Source organism: Bemisia tabaci, chromosome 5 (genome assembly GCF_918797505.1).
Source record: "Bemisia tabaci chromosome 5, PGI_BMITA_v3".
Classification (NCBI taxonomy): Eukaryota; Metazoa; Arthropoda; class Insecta; order Hemiptera; family Aleyrodidae; genus Bemisia; species Bemisia tabaci.
Window position 1 is genome coordinate 8,831,323 of NC_092797.1, and position 17,178 is coordinate 8,848,500.

A 17,178-nucleotide genomic window follows, 5' to 3' on the forward strand; every position below is an offset into this window, starting at 1 on the left:
ACATAACTCGGTTTGCGAAGTCGCAGACTCCCTGTCATACTTTATTTTTTAAACGGAAAACTACCCAACGGCAATTCTTTAAAACTCCCGTGATTTTTCTTCTCTGTGCGATGAAAATGCTGCAAAAACTTCAAGGAATGATGTCAATTTGTTCTCCTTTAAAAAAAATAACATAGAGGCGGAGGTTTTCAGACACCGCAAACGAGGTGTGTCATTGCCGACTTACACCATCGATATGCTTGTATTTCATTCGGAATGAGGTATCTTCAAGTATTAAAACTTAGCTGGCTTAGAAATCGTTGAAATCAATTTTTAACACATTAACCCCCACGCCGATTTTAAATATTGAAAATCATAATGTTTTATTGCGCATAAAATACCAAAAATGGACTCCATTTTGCATAAGGTACTAATGTATATGGCTTGTTCATAAAAGCTACCAGTTGCATAGAGAAACTAATGACATATATCGACGGTGTAAGTCGGCAATCACATAACTCGATTTGCGACGTCGCAGACTTTCTGTCATACTTCATTTTTTAAATGGAAAACTACTCAACGGCAATTCTTTAAAACTGTCATGATTTTTCTTCTCGACGCGAAGAAAATTCTGCAAAAACTTCAAGAAATAATGTCAATTTGTTCTCCTTTAAAAAAATGACGTAGAGGCGGAGATTTTCAGACACCGCAAACGAGTTATGTGATTGCCGACTTTCACCGTCGATATGCTGTTTTTCAAATGAGTCAAGAATTTTAGTTCGTAATTGAATCGATTTTCGTTAAACGGGCATGAGTCCAAAAACCCCTGAGCTCTGGCTTTCGTTGATGAAGCAGGGCGTTAGGGCTCATGAGTTTTTGGACTTACGCACGTCTAACAGAAACCGATTCAATTGCAAAATGCAGGCCAAATGATATCATCATAATATTTTGAAAATATAATTCTTGAGTATGTTTTTAAGAAAATGGCTGGGATTTTGAGTATACGTCCGAAATAAAGTATAAGAATAAAGCTCTTGAGCCCTTCCGTAACTAAACGGTGCCACCATGCCCTACTTTGTTGTAAGGTTAAACTATGCTCACGATTTAAGTATAATTTACCCAGGTTGACGGTATGAGTTTCCCAGAGTGAGAAATGCTCTCTGGTCGAACACAGACCTCTAGCGGCGCCAGGTCAAAAGATCAGGGCCAGAGAGATCCTGGCCAAGACCAAGACAATATCGGTCATAAGGCATTTTGAAAGTAGCGCGGCGGAGACAATGGCGTGTTATTATGCGGGCTTACAGGATGCCGCGAAGAGGGAGTTCTAATTCACATATAGGAATCGTTCGGAGAAATGCACCGAGGCACTCCGGCCTCCAGCTCCTGTGCGACTGAAACGCGGCGCTTAAATTTATTATTTCAGCCGATGAGGAAGGAACGAGATTTCGAAATAACTGCGAGAGTCCAACGGGGACACCAAGTGACTGGACATCTTCGACCCTGCGATTGAGAACCCATTTGCCGGTTGTTTCAACCGCTGTAGAAAACTAGAAGGATTTTCAGACTTTCAAGATTCCCTCCTCTATCTAATTTTTATTCAACCGCTGTATAAAACTAAAGGGATTTTCAGACTTTCGAGTTTCCCTCCTCTATCTAATTTTTATTTCATCATTTTATCAACATCACTCTGAGGAGTCTAATCTCAACCTTGACAAAGTGAAGTGTGAAGACGCTTTGAGAGAATCCAGTTACTCGTGACTTAATAGCCAGGAGTTTCATTTAATCGTGCTGCGCCGTAGCCGTATGCATACTTTCACATCGAGCAACTATTTTAACTCCTCGGAGATCAAATTGCATAGCCACGAAATTGAAGGAGTTTTGAATACACTCTCCGATTTGTGGCGTTGCGCGGTTAATGTGCGGTATTGCCTCCTAGAGGTGTGCTTTTTAGGTGCCGACGAGTTTATAAAATGACCAGTGGCGAGGCATGAATGATCGATTATCGATATTTCCACATTCGAAGCCAAGGTAAGAATCGATTATTGAGGTTTTCGTCGCGAATACCCTGTTTATTGATCCTTTTTCCATAGATTCAAATGACAGATCAATCGATGTATCACAAAACATGCCATACAACAGAAAATGACGTGAATTTTTCACAATTCAACATCGACTCGGTGCTAGTCTGATTGCTCTATAAATGGGATTATTGCTTAAAAACTTTTGATTTTTCTTCTGTGTTAGCAGACAATCTATCTCTATCCATACAGTAAGCTCCGAGACCTCGTAAATTTGCATATGAATCAGTGAGAACGAAAACACACCAACTCGGTAACTCGAAAATGCTCAATTTTCATTCAAGACAGTCAATTTCTAAAAAGGTCATTGAAGTTAGCGCATCCTGTTCCGACTTAGTCTTTAAAGAGTTCTTAAGTATTTGTCTTTTGGCACCAAAAACATTTTTCTTAGACCATCTTCTTCGCCTACTGTGTAATTTTGTGTGTCTTGATTATTTTCATTTAAATAACCAGATAGTTGCTGCTCGGACAGATTTTACTACTTTTAGCTAATCTACGAGAATTAATCATCAAAATACGGTTTCGTGACCCATTAATTGGAAATGTTTGTATCGTCCAATAACTTAGCGCTCTTTTTTTTCCGTTATGACTCGTATCTCCTCGCGAGCACTTCCGTTATCCGAACCTAAGTTCACCTTCTACGACCGAGAACTTTACTGTTCCCTGCAGTCCGAAGCTCCATGCTCGTACCCAAAGTTTGTCTCTCCGTGAAATTCATCCTTATCACTTTTCCGAAAGTTCGGCAACAATGAGCGAACCAAGTCCGAGGGCAGACCTTGGCGAGCACATATTTCGCCGGGCTGCACATGCTCGGCAGGGACGTGGAAAAATGGGGTTCGATGAGAAAATCTCGCCACCGTCGCGACTCGCGCGTCGGGGACCACGCGGGAAGGTGTTGCTCCGCTGGCATCTTATCCGCCGCGGAGATCTACTACCGAGAACATGGAGCCCGATACCACCGTTCCGCGCCAAAACCACCTATCCGACGCGATTTCCTATAGGGAGTTACGCGGGTCTGACCCATCAAGCGCAGTGGACCAGAAGCTCCTCCTATGGCTATGGCGCACAGTGGAACGAGCTAATAGAAATTTTTTTTTTAAATTTTCAACTTATTGTTTATTTTGATAATTACAGTGTGGAATTAAGTTGGACAGAACTTAACCCGAAGGCCTCTTTTACATTCTAAATATGAGCCTGTATTGATTCATTACTTACATTTATATATAGTGTGTTTCGAGCTAGTAGAAATCGTCGGACATTAAATTTTTGACTAAGATTTTAAATTTTGATGTTTCTCTCGTCGTAAATTCAATTTCAATGGGTTTTTCTGCGAGGGGTTTTTAAGAAAAAACCAATGGATGCATTTTTAAACTTTTTTGTTTTATATTTGCGAAAATATAAGCTTTCAAAGTTTCCATGTTTTTTCCGACTCCTCCGATTGAAATTGACCTGAAATTTTTGGCTAAAACTACACATTTTGATGTTTCTTCCGTCATAAATTCAATTTCAAGGGGTGTATGTGAAAGGAAATTTCTTGGAAAAATCAATGGATGCATTTTTAAACTTTTTTGTTACCAATATATTTGCGAAAATTTAAGCTTTCAAAGTTTCCAGATTTTGTCCGACTCCTTCAATTGACATTGACATGAAATTTTCGGCTAAAATCTCAAATTTTGATGTTTATTTCGTCATGAATTCAATTTCAACGGGTGTTTCTGAAAGTAAATTGGACGAAAAACCCGATAAAATCATTTTCAAACTTTTTTGTTTTATATTCTCGAAAATATAAGCTTTCAAGGTTTCCAGATTTCGTCCGATTCCTCGTACGACTCGGTCAACTGTGCGGCGACTGCCTTCATATTCGTGAAATCGTTACGGGCGATCGTGCCACGCTATCGGAGTCGCATCGCCACCACTTTGCATATCGGAGGACCTGAAAAATGCACGATTTTACGATCCGGGATTATCGGCTGATAACCGGCTCCCGGCGCGACCTTCTGGATTTCTGGAACTGAGCGTGGTTCGTTTGCGCCTGGCTCTTGGCTCGTGGGCTTCAACTGCTGTACCGAGAAATCGGGTTCATTGTCACGAGTAAATTACTGAGAGAAGGAGCATTCATCGCAACAAAGGAAATCGAGCAAAAAATAGGGGGCCCTCTGGCCGCTACGCGGCTCAACCCCGGAGGGCGCAAAGCACCTTCTGGGGCTTGCTTTGCAGGACCCTAAGAGTCAATCAATAAAGAGTGGGCCCATCTAGGAAATTTTATCTATCGATAGCCGCAAAAATCAAGAAAATCGGACCGATTTTGACAGAAAGAGTGACATAACTTTCTTCTCTAGTGAGGACACCAAACCCAAACCGCATTGAAGGGGAGGAGAGGAAGATCTATCACGTGTTTCGCCCCGTCTAGCTTTTCTAGCCGTGCGTTAAAGTCTCTGAGTTAGCGGAAAAGCAACCATGTTCTCCTTTCTTTTTGGGGATATGCAATTTCATCTACTTGGAGGTCAAAATAGTTGTATCACGTGTTTCCCCCGTCTAACTTAAGAGAAAGAGATAATGGAGGAATCCTGGTGGTTGAAAGGGGTGGTCGCTGTAGATTAAGGGGGAAAATGATACTAACTATAGGGTCTCTCGTGGTTGCCGTTACTTAGTCTATTACCTACCTTCTTTGTCCATTGCAACCACCCGCTTCCACCAATAGGATCCCTCTATATCTCTTTTGTCTTCTTTATCTATAGCTTTGTCTATCAATTTCAATAATCGGCCCGCAGCCAGGAGGCGCGTCAATCATGGTCGCTCGGAGTCGCGATCCGAAAAGAATAAGGACTCGGGGAAAGAGAGAAAGCTGGCCGCGGGCCGGGGAGCTTCTTCGGACTTTGAAAGCTCTCCTGTCGCCTGGAAGCCTCTTGGCAGAGGCCGGGCGAGGGCCCCCCCCCGGGGGGGGGGGGGGGGGGCAGCCGGGGCTCCATCCGTCAATGGGATTGACGCGGGGACAGATCCCCGGATTCGCTGAGGAATGCCTCGATTCAAGCACTCAGGTGAACGTGAGTCCAGCTCCGGGATGGAGATGGAGATGGAGACTTCCTCGTTGCCCGGCCTCGTCGTCGACGTCGTCGGCGTCGGCTCGAGGGGCGTCGCGACGTCGCGTCGTATAACTCGCGCGCCTCCCATCTCCAACAGCTGACTTCTCCCGTCGTCGACATCTTGACCACCGCGCAGGGCTGCAATATTTAGGCGCATTTCTAGACCTCGCACGGGGAAAAAAACCGCCTGGATCTAGAGTCCAGACTCTTTAAAACATCGACTAGAAAAAATACTCTTGATTCAATCGGATTTTTGCTTAAATCAAAACCAAGCCTCTTACTTTGATCGATTTCCTTTTGATTTAAGCAAAAATCTGATTGAATCAAGAGTATTTTTTCTAGTCGATGTTTTCAAGAGTCTGAACTCGAAATCCAATGTTTTTTTTTTTTTTTTTTTTTTTTGTTTTTTTTTTTTTTTTCTTTTCCCCAGTGCGATGAAAGATCGAAATATGTGACCATGAGTCTTATTTATGAGTCGTGCTCACAAATTTCAATGTCTAAAAACCATAGTTGATACATCAAGAGTTCCTTTAACAATTTTTTTTTTCTTAAACTTTACCCCTCGTAAATTTTACTAAAATGAGAGATGCCAGCTTCTGGACTATCTCTACCATGACAGATTCTAGTGGCGGGTAGGCGTCGTAGAGCGTCCTAACGCGCCATAAAAGTGACTTATACATACATACAAATTTTACTTTAAAAAAATACCCAATGAAGGTTACCTAAAGCTAGAATTTAAACAATTGTTTTCAAAACCGTTATGTAACTTTATGATTTACGAGTTTTTCAAAGGTTTTATATCCAACAGTTGTTGCAACTAGGGAAGTTCATTTATTCTCGAATTTAGGGTCACATCCGTGGTCATTCCTTAAACAGGGCCTTTCCTTAGGCAGACCCATATGGCTTCCATTGTGATTAAGGGAGATTTGAGGAAGCGCTTGAAATAGCATCATAAAAATGACAATTTTTGCCAACCTCGTAAAAATTCATCAGTATCACTTTGGAATTGGATCCAAATCCATTGTCAAAATCATATAATTTTTCCTTCCATACTTCGTACTTTTAACAGAGGCAAATCATTAAAATCCCTCATAAAGATCCATTTCCAAAATTGTACTGGTGTAATCAAAAATCATCCTTTTTATGATGATATTTTGAGCGAGTTATTAAACCTTTCTTAACCACAATGTGAACCATATGGGGCCTTCTAAGGAATGTTGCTGTTAGAAAATGACTATGAATACGACCCTAAGTCGAGAAGAGACTTCCTGGTAGCAACGGCTGTTAGAAAAACTTTTGAAAAACTTGTAAATTTTGAAGAAACAACTTTTAAAAAAAATTGCAAAAATGTTCGCTTTGGGTTTTTTAAAAGAATAATCTTAGTAAAATTTTCGATCTGTAAAATTTAAGTGAAAAATCATTGAATAAGGTACTCTTAAAGCATCAACTATAGTTTTTTAACATTTTTATCGAAAAAATGTTTAAAACAACCTCTTAAAAAGGTAATCAATTTCTTTTAAAGAATTTAAAGAAATTTCACGTTATATTGTCCATCACGTTATAATTACTATCTATCACGTTATCTCGTAACAAATAACGTCCAGCCAATACGGAAGTCCCGCGGTTTCGAAGGATCAGCTTCTCCTAGGAATCGTTTGGCATCGGTGCTTGCCCGATCCACGGCGACAAAAGTGTGTTGGAGGAATGTCACTGAAAGTTTACAGAAGTCGCGATTGTCAGCAGCGTATCCACCTCGGACCGATGTTAGTCTTGTCATCCGCTAGAGCAGCCCAGAAAAAAGGAGAAAAAATTAACTGGTATAAAATAAATAAATTAAATACAGTGGTACCGGTGAATAACATCCGGCGATTGTTGGCAAGACTGAATGGAACGTCACGTGGACGGAATTTCACATTACTCTCTTGACATCACTGCCCGGCCGTCAATCCCGCCTCCCTGACCGCGAGCGCTTTTTGCGATGCGCTCTACCTCGCGAGACAAATCATTGATTTTATTTTCATTTATTTAAACGCGCAACTGGGGCTCCTTCCCTCCCTTGCTCAGGAAAAACCTCGCATGAGCCTTCTACCTTTGCCAAATTTCCCGAAAAAAACCGCTAATTTTCTAAGATACTTTGAAATATTTTTCTTCTAATTTTTCAGAGAATTCCCCTCCAATTCAATCTAAAATATGGTAAAATTTCAATGAAAAATATATATACCTTTCCTCCAGAATAAATGTTTTAACTGGGAAATTTGGCAACATTTAAATGCTCATACGCCGTTTCTCCTCAGCAAGGCAGTGCTCCTCTCCTTCATTTCCATACGAGGCATTTCTTTGTATTGTTGCCCTATTCGTATTGCTCGCAATATTTCATTCATGGTTGCCCTCGATTTGCTGCCCCATTGTTTCTGCGCTCTTGAAATCTTCGAGTCGCCATTCCGTGGTGGCGTCTCCAGAAAATTCTTAAACTTCTCCATACTTTATCTCACAGGTAGTCTTGACTCTTGAGAACGGGGGCTTCCATAAATGGAGAATATGAAGGTGTCAGAAATTTGATGAATTTTGTTCATAAATGGATCTACTGAATCAGCCCAGTGCAAGAATTCCCTTAGACTCTTGTTTGAATCATTTTGGTGGAGGTTATCACACATTATCTGATCTGCTAAAATTATACACGTATTTTTACTTTAAAAGGACTATGGCATCATAGAGCGGCGCGATTTTTTCAAATAATCGTAGGCCGATCAGCATGAAACACATATTAGCGCCTACAAGACTCCATGAATACTTCTCGCATTGCGTCAAACGTAGTGCGGTCAGCAGCGGTTGGCGTGAAACTCATAGTGCCTACAAGACTGCATGAATACTTCACGCATTGCGTCAAAACAGTGCGGTCACTTGGTCAGCAGCGGTCAGCGTGAAACGCATAGCGCCTACAAGACTGTAGGGATACTTCACGCATTGCGCCAAACACAGTGCGGTTGGCGCGGTGGCGGAAATTAAGATCATTAGACCACATTCATGTTTATTCTTATTCATAATTTTTTCGTTCTTTTCTTATAAATGAAAGGCATCGTCCACACAGAGATAGGTCTACGGAACTTAATTTTCGAGCAAAGTTCCGTGAACTTTTGCTAGTGTTGACAGGGCTTTCACAAAAGCCAATGTGCCAAACGCGAGTAAAAGCGTCTTACGTGCCCTCCTCCTCCGGCACGTTCGCCTGATGGTTTCTATGGATGTTCCAAAACGAATGAGATGGGGCGGCAAAATACAGGCGGCCCATGGGCGGCAAGAAGGTAAATCCGGCCCTGTTGGTGTAAGTACCCAAAATCTAGGTCTAAGTAGGTGATGCCACTACACCTGATACCTCTTTACGGATCAGCACTAAGCCGTTTTTTTCGTGTTCATTAAAGAAATTGGTGCTACTCACAATTCAGTTTATGTGATACACGATGTTTGGTTGATCTGTAAAGCACTATTTTAGACAGCTACCTCAAAATCAGCAGTCACTTATCGTATTGCACACTACCAACTAAGGTGCTTTGCTGTCTTGTATCACGGCAGTTTTTCCTAATCAAGATGATTTTCCTGGGAGGATATGGATTCGATCGACATTCGAACCGAAAAGTAAAAACATCAATCGATCGACAAATTATCATAAAACTGGTGTCAATTCGATCGACGCATGAATCGATCGAACAATCGAAAACTAAAACTTGAACCGATCGACGTGATTCGATCGCGATCGACAAATCCTGGAACCGATTGAAGTGTGTCGATCAGAAGTTTGTAGATTTTTTTTTTTTTTTTTTTTTTTTTTTTTGTTTATTCATAAGAAAATACAATTATTATTTTGTACAGTTGTTTTAAAGTACTTTAGATCTACATAAGGCCTTTAAACTTGATAGTGAGTAATTTAATTAACTATAAAGGAAGTTAATGACATTATTGTAATAGTCAAGCATTATTGTATAGTCAAAGAAGTTTGTAGATTGCCTTACGAATTTATTTTTCGATCGATTCATGTCGGTTGAATCTATACCCCTCATTTTACTGCAATATGGTTGTGCGAAAGCTCACAGGAGTTACTTTTCTGTTGGCAGAGATGATTCACTCGGGCGATTTGTCTTCTTCGATGGAGTCGTTGAGCTACGATTCATCGGTGACGTCGCCGGGAGCGGTGCACGGGATACAGCAGCGAACGAAGCGAATGCGAACCTCCTTCAAGCACCATCAGCTCCGAACCATGAAGTCCTACTTCAATATCAATCAAAACCCCGATGCCAAAGATTTAAAGCAATTAGCCCAAAAAACAGGATTATCCAAACGAGTCCTCCAGGTAAGCTACGCCTTTCATTTCATTCGTCAGTTTTAACTACCAAAAGAAGGAGCGAAGCGGACCTCTCTGAATAGATAAAGAACACTGCCGTGCTAAGGAAAAAGTCATATGGACATTCGAGAGTTGCCAAATTTCTCCGGGAAAAACATGTATTTCTTGGGAAGGTTATGCCAATATTTCCGTGAAATTTTCAGCTGTTTTAGATCAAATTGCGAACAAAATTATAGGCAAAATTTTAAAAAAAAAACACTGGAAAAAAAAACACATTGGATCTAGAGTCCAGACTCTTGAAAACATTGTCAAGAAAAAGGACTCATGATTCAATCAGATTTAAGCTTAAATCAAAGATCCAAGTCTCTTAATTTGAGCGGATTTCTTGATTTAAGCTTAAATCTGATTGAATCAAGAGTATTTTTTCTTGTCGATGTTTTTAAGAGTCTGGACTCTAGATCCAATGCATTTTTTTTTAGTGAATACTAACAATTTTTTCCAGTAAATTCGGTTTTTATTGAAGGAAATCTGGCAACGTCTAAATGCTCATACGGCGTTTTCCCTTAGCATGGTAGTTAGTAGCATTCCTTAGCTGATAAAATCAGCAAATTCAAATTTAATGCCTACGGACTCTCAAATTCAACTTTAAGCAGATCAAACATTAAAAATAAACCAACACTTTCTCTGGAAAATATACAAGTAAAATAGATTCGTGAAAAGTTCGATGCCCTTTAAACCCTCTACTTTTTGTTAAATCCCTACCACGAGAACAACAACCGAGCCCTGCGTCAAAAAAACCAACGATGGTTGAACTACAAAAACACAAAAACGCGTATCTTGGTTGGTGACGCCCAGACTTCCTGTCATACATAACCCATTTTCTGAAAGGGCAAATAATCAACGTTATTCCTGCTTGAAAACTCCCTTTACATTTTACTCTGCATAAAGAATATTCTGTGAAAATCTCAAACGACAGCGTCAATATTTTGTCCTGTGCTAAAATGAATACGCAGCAGTGATTTTGACACACTGCAAACGCGAGTTGTGCGTTTTTGGAGTTTCACCGTCGCGCAGTAGATCGAGTCAATTAGAGAGGTCGGACATGAACTTTTTTACTAAAACTGCCAATTTTGATGCTTTTTTCGTCACGTCTTAAATTCGTAGGGGTGTTACCAGAGGAAAATTTTACGAGGAAACCAATAAGACCACTTTGAGAACCTTAAATTTTAGTGTAAACGAAGTGATGAGCTCCAAATTTTGTCCAACCTCTTTAATTGACTCGGTCCACTGTGCGTCGTTAGCCTTTGTCAACGAGTATATGACACTAAAAATTGGTAGCGAACAACCTTAATTCCACCGACCTTATTTCATAAGAAGAGAGACCTCGGGAAAAGAATGCCGTCTCTCTTTTAACGTAAAATATTGCCCGCGTTAATGAGCTGAATAAATAAGAAAGTGTCTTCTTAGCATACTACCGCGCTCATGAAATTATGACCTTTTCTTGCTTGCAGGAGCTTCCGAAGTTATTGAGACGTTAGCGGAATGCTCCCTGACACTGATAAGACAGCTCAATAGTTAAATACCTCTTAATTCGACGCAAAGCTCAAATCAGCCCCGTAAGTTTAAATCTTGGGGTCGCGCAAAGTTCAAGAGAATCGCGATTTACGCGGGAGGGCACGATTTACGAATCGTGGGCCAAAGACTTGAGGCGTTGCCACTTGGTGTTGAAAATCTTAGTTTTCGCTCTCGAGTTATTTCGGGAAGTACTGTGTGCCACTAAAATAATTAAACAGTTTTCTGGGAAACTAATTCTTAAGTCAGCGCTGTAATGATTAGCATAAAATGAACCAAATATAACAAAACGCACCAAGTCACACCAAGTTTGAGCCGAAAAAAAGAGGTTCGAAGTTTTATTCCTTCACAAGACGTAGTGTTGAGGACAAGGTTTGAAAAAATCTTTACCAATTTTCAATTTTTGAAAGCGAAAATATACGATTAGTTGAATCCAAATCACTCCCAACCAAATGTTTTCCAAAAATTCTACTCGGCATGCATACCAAGTCGCTTCTTCTGTTGAATTCGGTTCATATTTTCCCAGCGTCCACACAGTTTTAGCAACGCGCTGAATTTAGATTTCGGCAAAAGTTGTATTTTAATGATACTAACAATACACACCATGGTGATTTTCCCAATCAGTGACATCCAATTCAACCTACAAGGATTTTAGTTTTTCGTGCAAATGGGAAATACAGACACTACTTCCGCTCTAATGCTGGAGTTTCCCATCAGCGGCGTGGCTTACTTTGCGATGTATCGAATGATCTGCTATATGAACCTATGAAAAATGATCGAAAAACAGGATGTTCGCAACGAATACCTTAATAACCGATTCTGTGCCATAGCTACAAATGAGGAAATATTGATAATCGATCATTCACCCTTCGTTGCACTGTTTCCTGTACGCTCAAAACGCAATATGCTTGAAATTTCGTCGAGGAAACCCGACTTACGTTAATTCAATTCTTACCCTATTTGGTAGTCCATCGCACGCATATCGACGGTGTACGTCGGCAATCACATATCTCGTTTGCGGTCTCTGAAAATCTCCGCCTCTATAACATTTTTTTACGGGAGAACAAATTGACATCATTTCTTGAAGTTTTTGCAGAATTTTCTTCACATAGAGAAGAAAAATCACGACAGTTTTGAAGAATTGCCGTTGAGTTGTTTTCCGTTTAAAAAATAAAGTGTTATAGGAAGTCTGCGACGTCGCAAACCGAGTTATGTGATTGCCGACTTACACCGTCGATATATCTTAAGTGTGGAACAGGACCATTACAATCTTGCAACACTGCGCGAGGACCCAGGATGTGCGGGGGAGGGGGTGCGGTGGAGTTGGAGTAATGATGCAGGAGAAGCGCCGATGACGGAGCATACAAACACACACGCAACAGGGGCAATTTCTCACCGTGTGACATTGATGAATGATAAGTCGATAACACAATGTTGCCGTCCGCCTTGTGGACATTCGACGGTTTTGGACCGGATCTGTGACGTAGGTGGATCTAATCACTCCTGGTGGGGAGTCAAATCCTATTTTAGGGCCTAAAAACCGTTTTCACTCCCCTCCTCCTCCTCCTCCTCCTCCTCCTCCTCCTCCTCCTCCTCCTCCTCCTCCTCCTCTTCTTCCTCCTTTGTCTTCTTCTTCTTCATCCTTTTCCATCTCTCAATGTTCGGTGAAATGTAGAAGAAATCCCCCATACACAAAAAAACTTAAAAATTTCCATATTTTTGGTTACTGTGGGTTCCTTTGAGTTACTTGATTTCAGTCAGATCGTCCAAATGGACTTGGTTGATGGACCGAATTTTTTGTTAATCGTCCGAAATCCACCCAAAATTTTCGCGGGTCTATTTTTATTTAAAGTTATTAGAGGGTTTTAATCCACTTGAGGATTCTGCAACCTTGAATGAGCATCGGGCTAGGGGCTAGGGTTAGTACACATCCATGCTCCAGGCTTTCGAAATTTCAGGGATCAAAGCCGAGTAGAGTCTGTTTCTGCAGATTCACACGTCAGTTTCTTGAAAATTTGTCGCCACCCCCGGGATTCGAATGCGGGACCTATTGATCTGGAGTCAGACGCGCTGACCGCTAGGCCAACCTGGTCGGCTCAGGCCTATTATTGTCACCTATCTTCGAAAATTTTCACTGGAAGCCAAAATTAGAGATGGAAGATATGTTTCTGTATAACCCTAAGGCCCCCTCTCCTTGGTAGGGAAGTTCTTTGAACTCACCATCGGGACTAGGGAAGCCCTCCAGACCTCCATTGATGGGTTGCCCTCATAACCCCTTCCTGAGATGCTCTCCTACCTTCTCTCCTCACAAAAACTCCACGGTTTAATACACGGAGAAAAAAACTTCGTGCGTGGGACCCGAAGTTGAGGTCATATGGATCACTAAAGTTTTCGGATCACGTATCTAAAAACTTGAGGTCCAGCTGCCGAAGTTCGGGTCAGACATCTGAAGTACCTCGATATATACCGAAGGGTTCGGGTCACACATCTGAAGCACTCTGGCACATACCGAAGTGCCTCGATGTCTGACCCGAACTTCGGCAGCTCGACCTCAAGTTTTCGGATGCGTGATCAGAAAACTTCAGAGATCCATATGACCTCAACTGCGGGTCCCATGCACGAAGGTTTTTTCTCCGTGTACATATCAATCACAGAAAATCACAGAAAATCACAGAAAATCACAAAAAATCACAGAAAATCACAGAAAATCACAGTGAAATTCGTAAAATCGGCAATGCCGCAGACAAAGCCAGGAAGTGGGTGGATGCGGTTTGTCATCTGGTGGTTGTGTTGTCGCGCCGTGCGTGGCGCCCTCCGAAATACGGGGATCTTGAGCCCGATCCACGTGATTTTGGCAAGTCGGGGCGGGTCGTGGTTCTGACCCCGGGACCCCGAGTCTGGGTCTTCAGCACCGAAACTCCTTCGCTGGAGACTGCATCCCGGATGGCTCAATTAAATTGTCATCCTTAAGCTCCTCTTGAATTGCAGTTGAGAACTTGTGTTAAACGCTGGTTAATTGCTGCATACCAACGAGGTAATTATAGAGGGCACCCTGAGCCAAGTCAAATTGGGGGCCCTTCGTGCAGCATTTCACTTATTGTCCTACCTTCGGCAAAAGAATGGTTCTCTCGCATCTTTTTTGACCCTTAGCCGGGTCAGATTGACCCGAAACTTGCTATGAACAAGTGCTACGCGGGTTACATGGGGTTGTATTATACGAGCTTTGGACATAGGTCTAATACATCCTAATACGACGTGATTCTATAGCACAAGTGAGCTTATCCATTTCATTGGCAGATCCAGACACTTTGAACAAGGGGAGCGTGAGGGGGGTCCGGGAGCCTCCCCCGACACTTTTCGAGATTTTAAAGCATCAAATATGCAGTTTGAGTCATGAATGATTACCATCTGAAAGCGTTGTTCCTTATTCTTCCCTTCGTTCCTTCCTTCTTTCTTTCCTCCTCTTTTCGTCCTCCTTCACTGGAAAAAAAACACATTGGATCTAGAGTCCAGACTCTTGAAAACATTGAAAAGAAAAAATACTCTTGATTCAATCAGATTGAAGCTTAAATCAAAAGGAAATCCGCTCAAATAAGAGGCTGGGTTCTTGATTTAAGCTTAAATCTGATTGAATCAAGAGTATTTTTTCTTGTCAATGTTTTTAAGAGTCTGGACTCTAGATCCAATGTATTTTTTTTCCAGTGTTCATTTTCGGACGAACGGGGGGGGGGGGGGGGGGGATGGCGTGCACCCCATACATCCCCGTGGATCCGCCTATGGACCCATTTTATGCTCTGCTTTCGGGCTCTGGGTGGATGTTTCAGAGGCTTAAATCGAATTTTTGAATGATTTCAGGTGTGGTTCCAGAACGCGCGCGCCAAGTGGAGGCGGAACATCATGCGGCAAGAGAACGGTCAGTCGGGCGGTCTGTCGGCGCAAACGGGTAACGGGGGCGGCGGCGTGGGGCCCGGCGGGGGCGCCCTTCCCTCGGTCGCCCCCTCCGCCGTCCTCCTCAGGGATTCCGCCGCCCTCGACGATATCTACAGGCACCACGCTCAAACCACTCAAACCCTCAACTTCGCCGACATCGATTGAGCTCCTCGCTCTATGACCAGCTCATTGTTCACGGATGCGGATTTCTAGGGAAACGATCGATTCTGGACTAAAAATCGATTTAAGCCGGTTCGATTTTGGACTAAAAATAGATTTAAGCCGGTTCGATTTTGGACTAAAAATCGATTTAAGCCGGTTCGATTTTGGACTAAAAATCGATTTAAGCCGGCTCGATTTTGGTCTAAAAGGTATTCAAGCTGGATTCATTTAGGTGCATGGATTAATTTTTCTGAATTTTGATTTGTAAATATCGACTCTTAGGGGTCGATAATCGATTCAGGACTAAAAATCGAATTAAGCCGGTTCGATTTTGGTCTAAAAGCTATTCAAGCCGGATTCAATTAGGTGCATTGATCAATTTGTCTGAATCTCGATTTGTAAATTTCGACTTTTAGGGGTCGATAATCGATTCTGGACTAAAAGTCGATTTAAGTCGGTTCGATTTTGGTCTAAAAGGCTAATCAAGCCGGATTCATTTAGGTATATAAATCAAGCTGTCTGTATTTCGATTTGTAAAAATTGATTTGTCTGAATTTCGATTCTTACATATCGATTTTTCTGATTTTCGATTCCTAATTATCGATTTTTTACTGTTCCTACTCTCTCCCTAAACGTTGGCAGATCCAGAAAGATGACGGGATCATTTTTCTTCATTCAAACCTGTGGTAATGTAGCGATTCTTAGAGACGAGAGGTGCTCCTAAAAGAGTTGATTGGTCCAAACGGAAGAAATCCGGTGTGGCCAACTTGCTAGATTCGCCTCTGTCGTTACGTTAAGAGCTATAGTTTCATAATTTAAAATTATCTAAATTTTTTATGATCATGAAACTAGCCAAATATCGCAAAATTACATCGATTTAAAGAAAAAATCGGTAAATTGGAGTTTAAAAAATCGATTTGATTGAATCGCCTTTTCTGATCAAAAGAAGAAAAATCGATTTTTTTTGGTTGAATTGAATGAAATCCGCACCTGTATGGCGTTGTTCTATTACCTTTAAGTCGATCTGCGTTGATCTACCTGTAATTTATTAATGATACTCACTTTCGTGTATTTTTTAAACGCTTTGTTCTTTTTTTCTGCTCCCCTTTATCCTCCTTTTACATCAGTCAATGTGCACTGCCAAACCACTGATCTCGATTGCGGTGTCGCAGAATTTCCGCTCATCTTTTTTTTCCAAGAAAATATTGCTCAATATTTTTGCATAAAATGTTAAGAAAATATTGATTGAAGAACAAAGAAAATTTGAACGAAATTTCGTGCAAAAGTGATGATCAGGCTCTCCTAATAGAAGTAAAATGTCATAAGCGATTTGCACCGTCACAAATCGAGATGCGTAAGTTTGGTACTCTAACAATCGAATATTGATGGTGTCAGGTATAATTTGCCTTGAAATAGGAAATTTAAATCGCTCAGTACAACAAATTAAACCGATTCGGAGTCAAAGGTAGCGATACCCGGTTTCCAATGTCTGAAGTGTTTAAATCCTCTCAAGAAAATTAGGTCAAAATGTCAAGCCATAATTTTCATTATTGTAGTTAAAAGTTAGCTCTTCGCTTAAGATTTTCTGTACATAGATTTCACCCATTTAAATGAATTTGAATATTAGAGACACAAAACTATGAAAAATAATTGCTTATTGCCATAAAAATCACAAGACTGTTCATTTGACGAGTGGCAAACGGCGCACTGTTACGGAATATTCAGAATTCCTTCCATACTCGGAGACTTTAACTCAGACTAAAAAAAAACGGACTGATATGATTTATGAGTCGATATTAGCTCAAGGTATCACCTAGACAAAAAAAGAGATGGAGCCCCATCACCTAAAACTCTTGAAAAATTTGGATAGTTTGACACTGACGACAAGGATTCACTACCTTGAAGATATTGCCGCTCCTCTGACGTAAGGCCGTATCTCAATTTTCACGTGAGCACGTGGTGAGCCCTGTTTTACCTACAAATCCACGCTTTCGGGGGCTCAAGCGAAAATCAAGATACGCTCTTACACCAGGAGAGCGAC

The 17,178-nt window shown here is 41.3% G+C and overlaps 1 protein-coding gene across 2 annotated transcripts in view; it reads left to right on the forward strand.

The window, feature by feature from the left end:
• The window catches only part of LOC109034942 (LIM/homeobox protein Lhx9), a 93,759-nt gene extending 77,542 nt beyond the window's left edge, over nt 1–16,217 (forward strand). For both annotated transcript variants that reach the window (XM_072300247.1, XM_019048373.2), the window contains exons 4-5: nt 9,247–9,482; nt 14,901–16,217. In XM_072300247.1, coding sequence (XP_072156348.1) covers nt 9,247–9,482; nt 14,901–15,140 — 476 coding nt within the window. In that variant the 3' untranslated portion in view covers nt 15,141–16,217. The remainder of the gene's footprint in view (nt 1–9,246; nt 9,483–14,900) is intronic.
• Nucleotides 16,218–17,178: the final 961 nt, after the last annotated feature.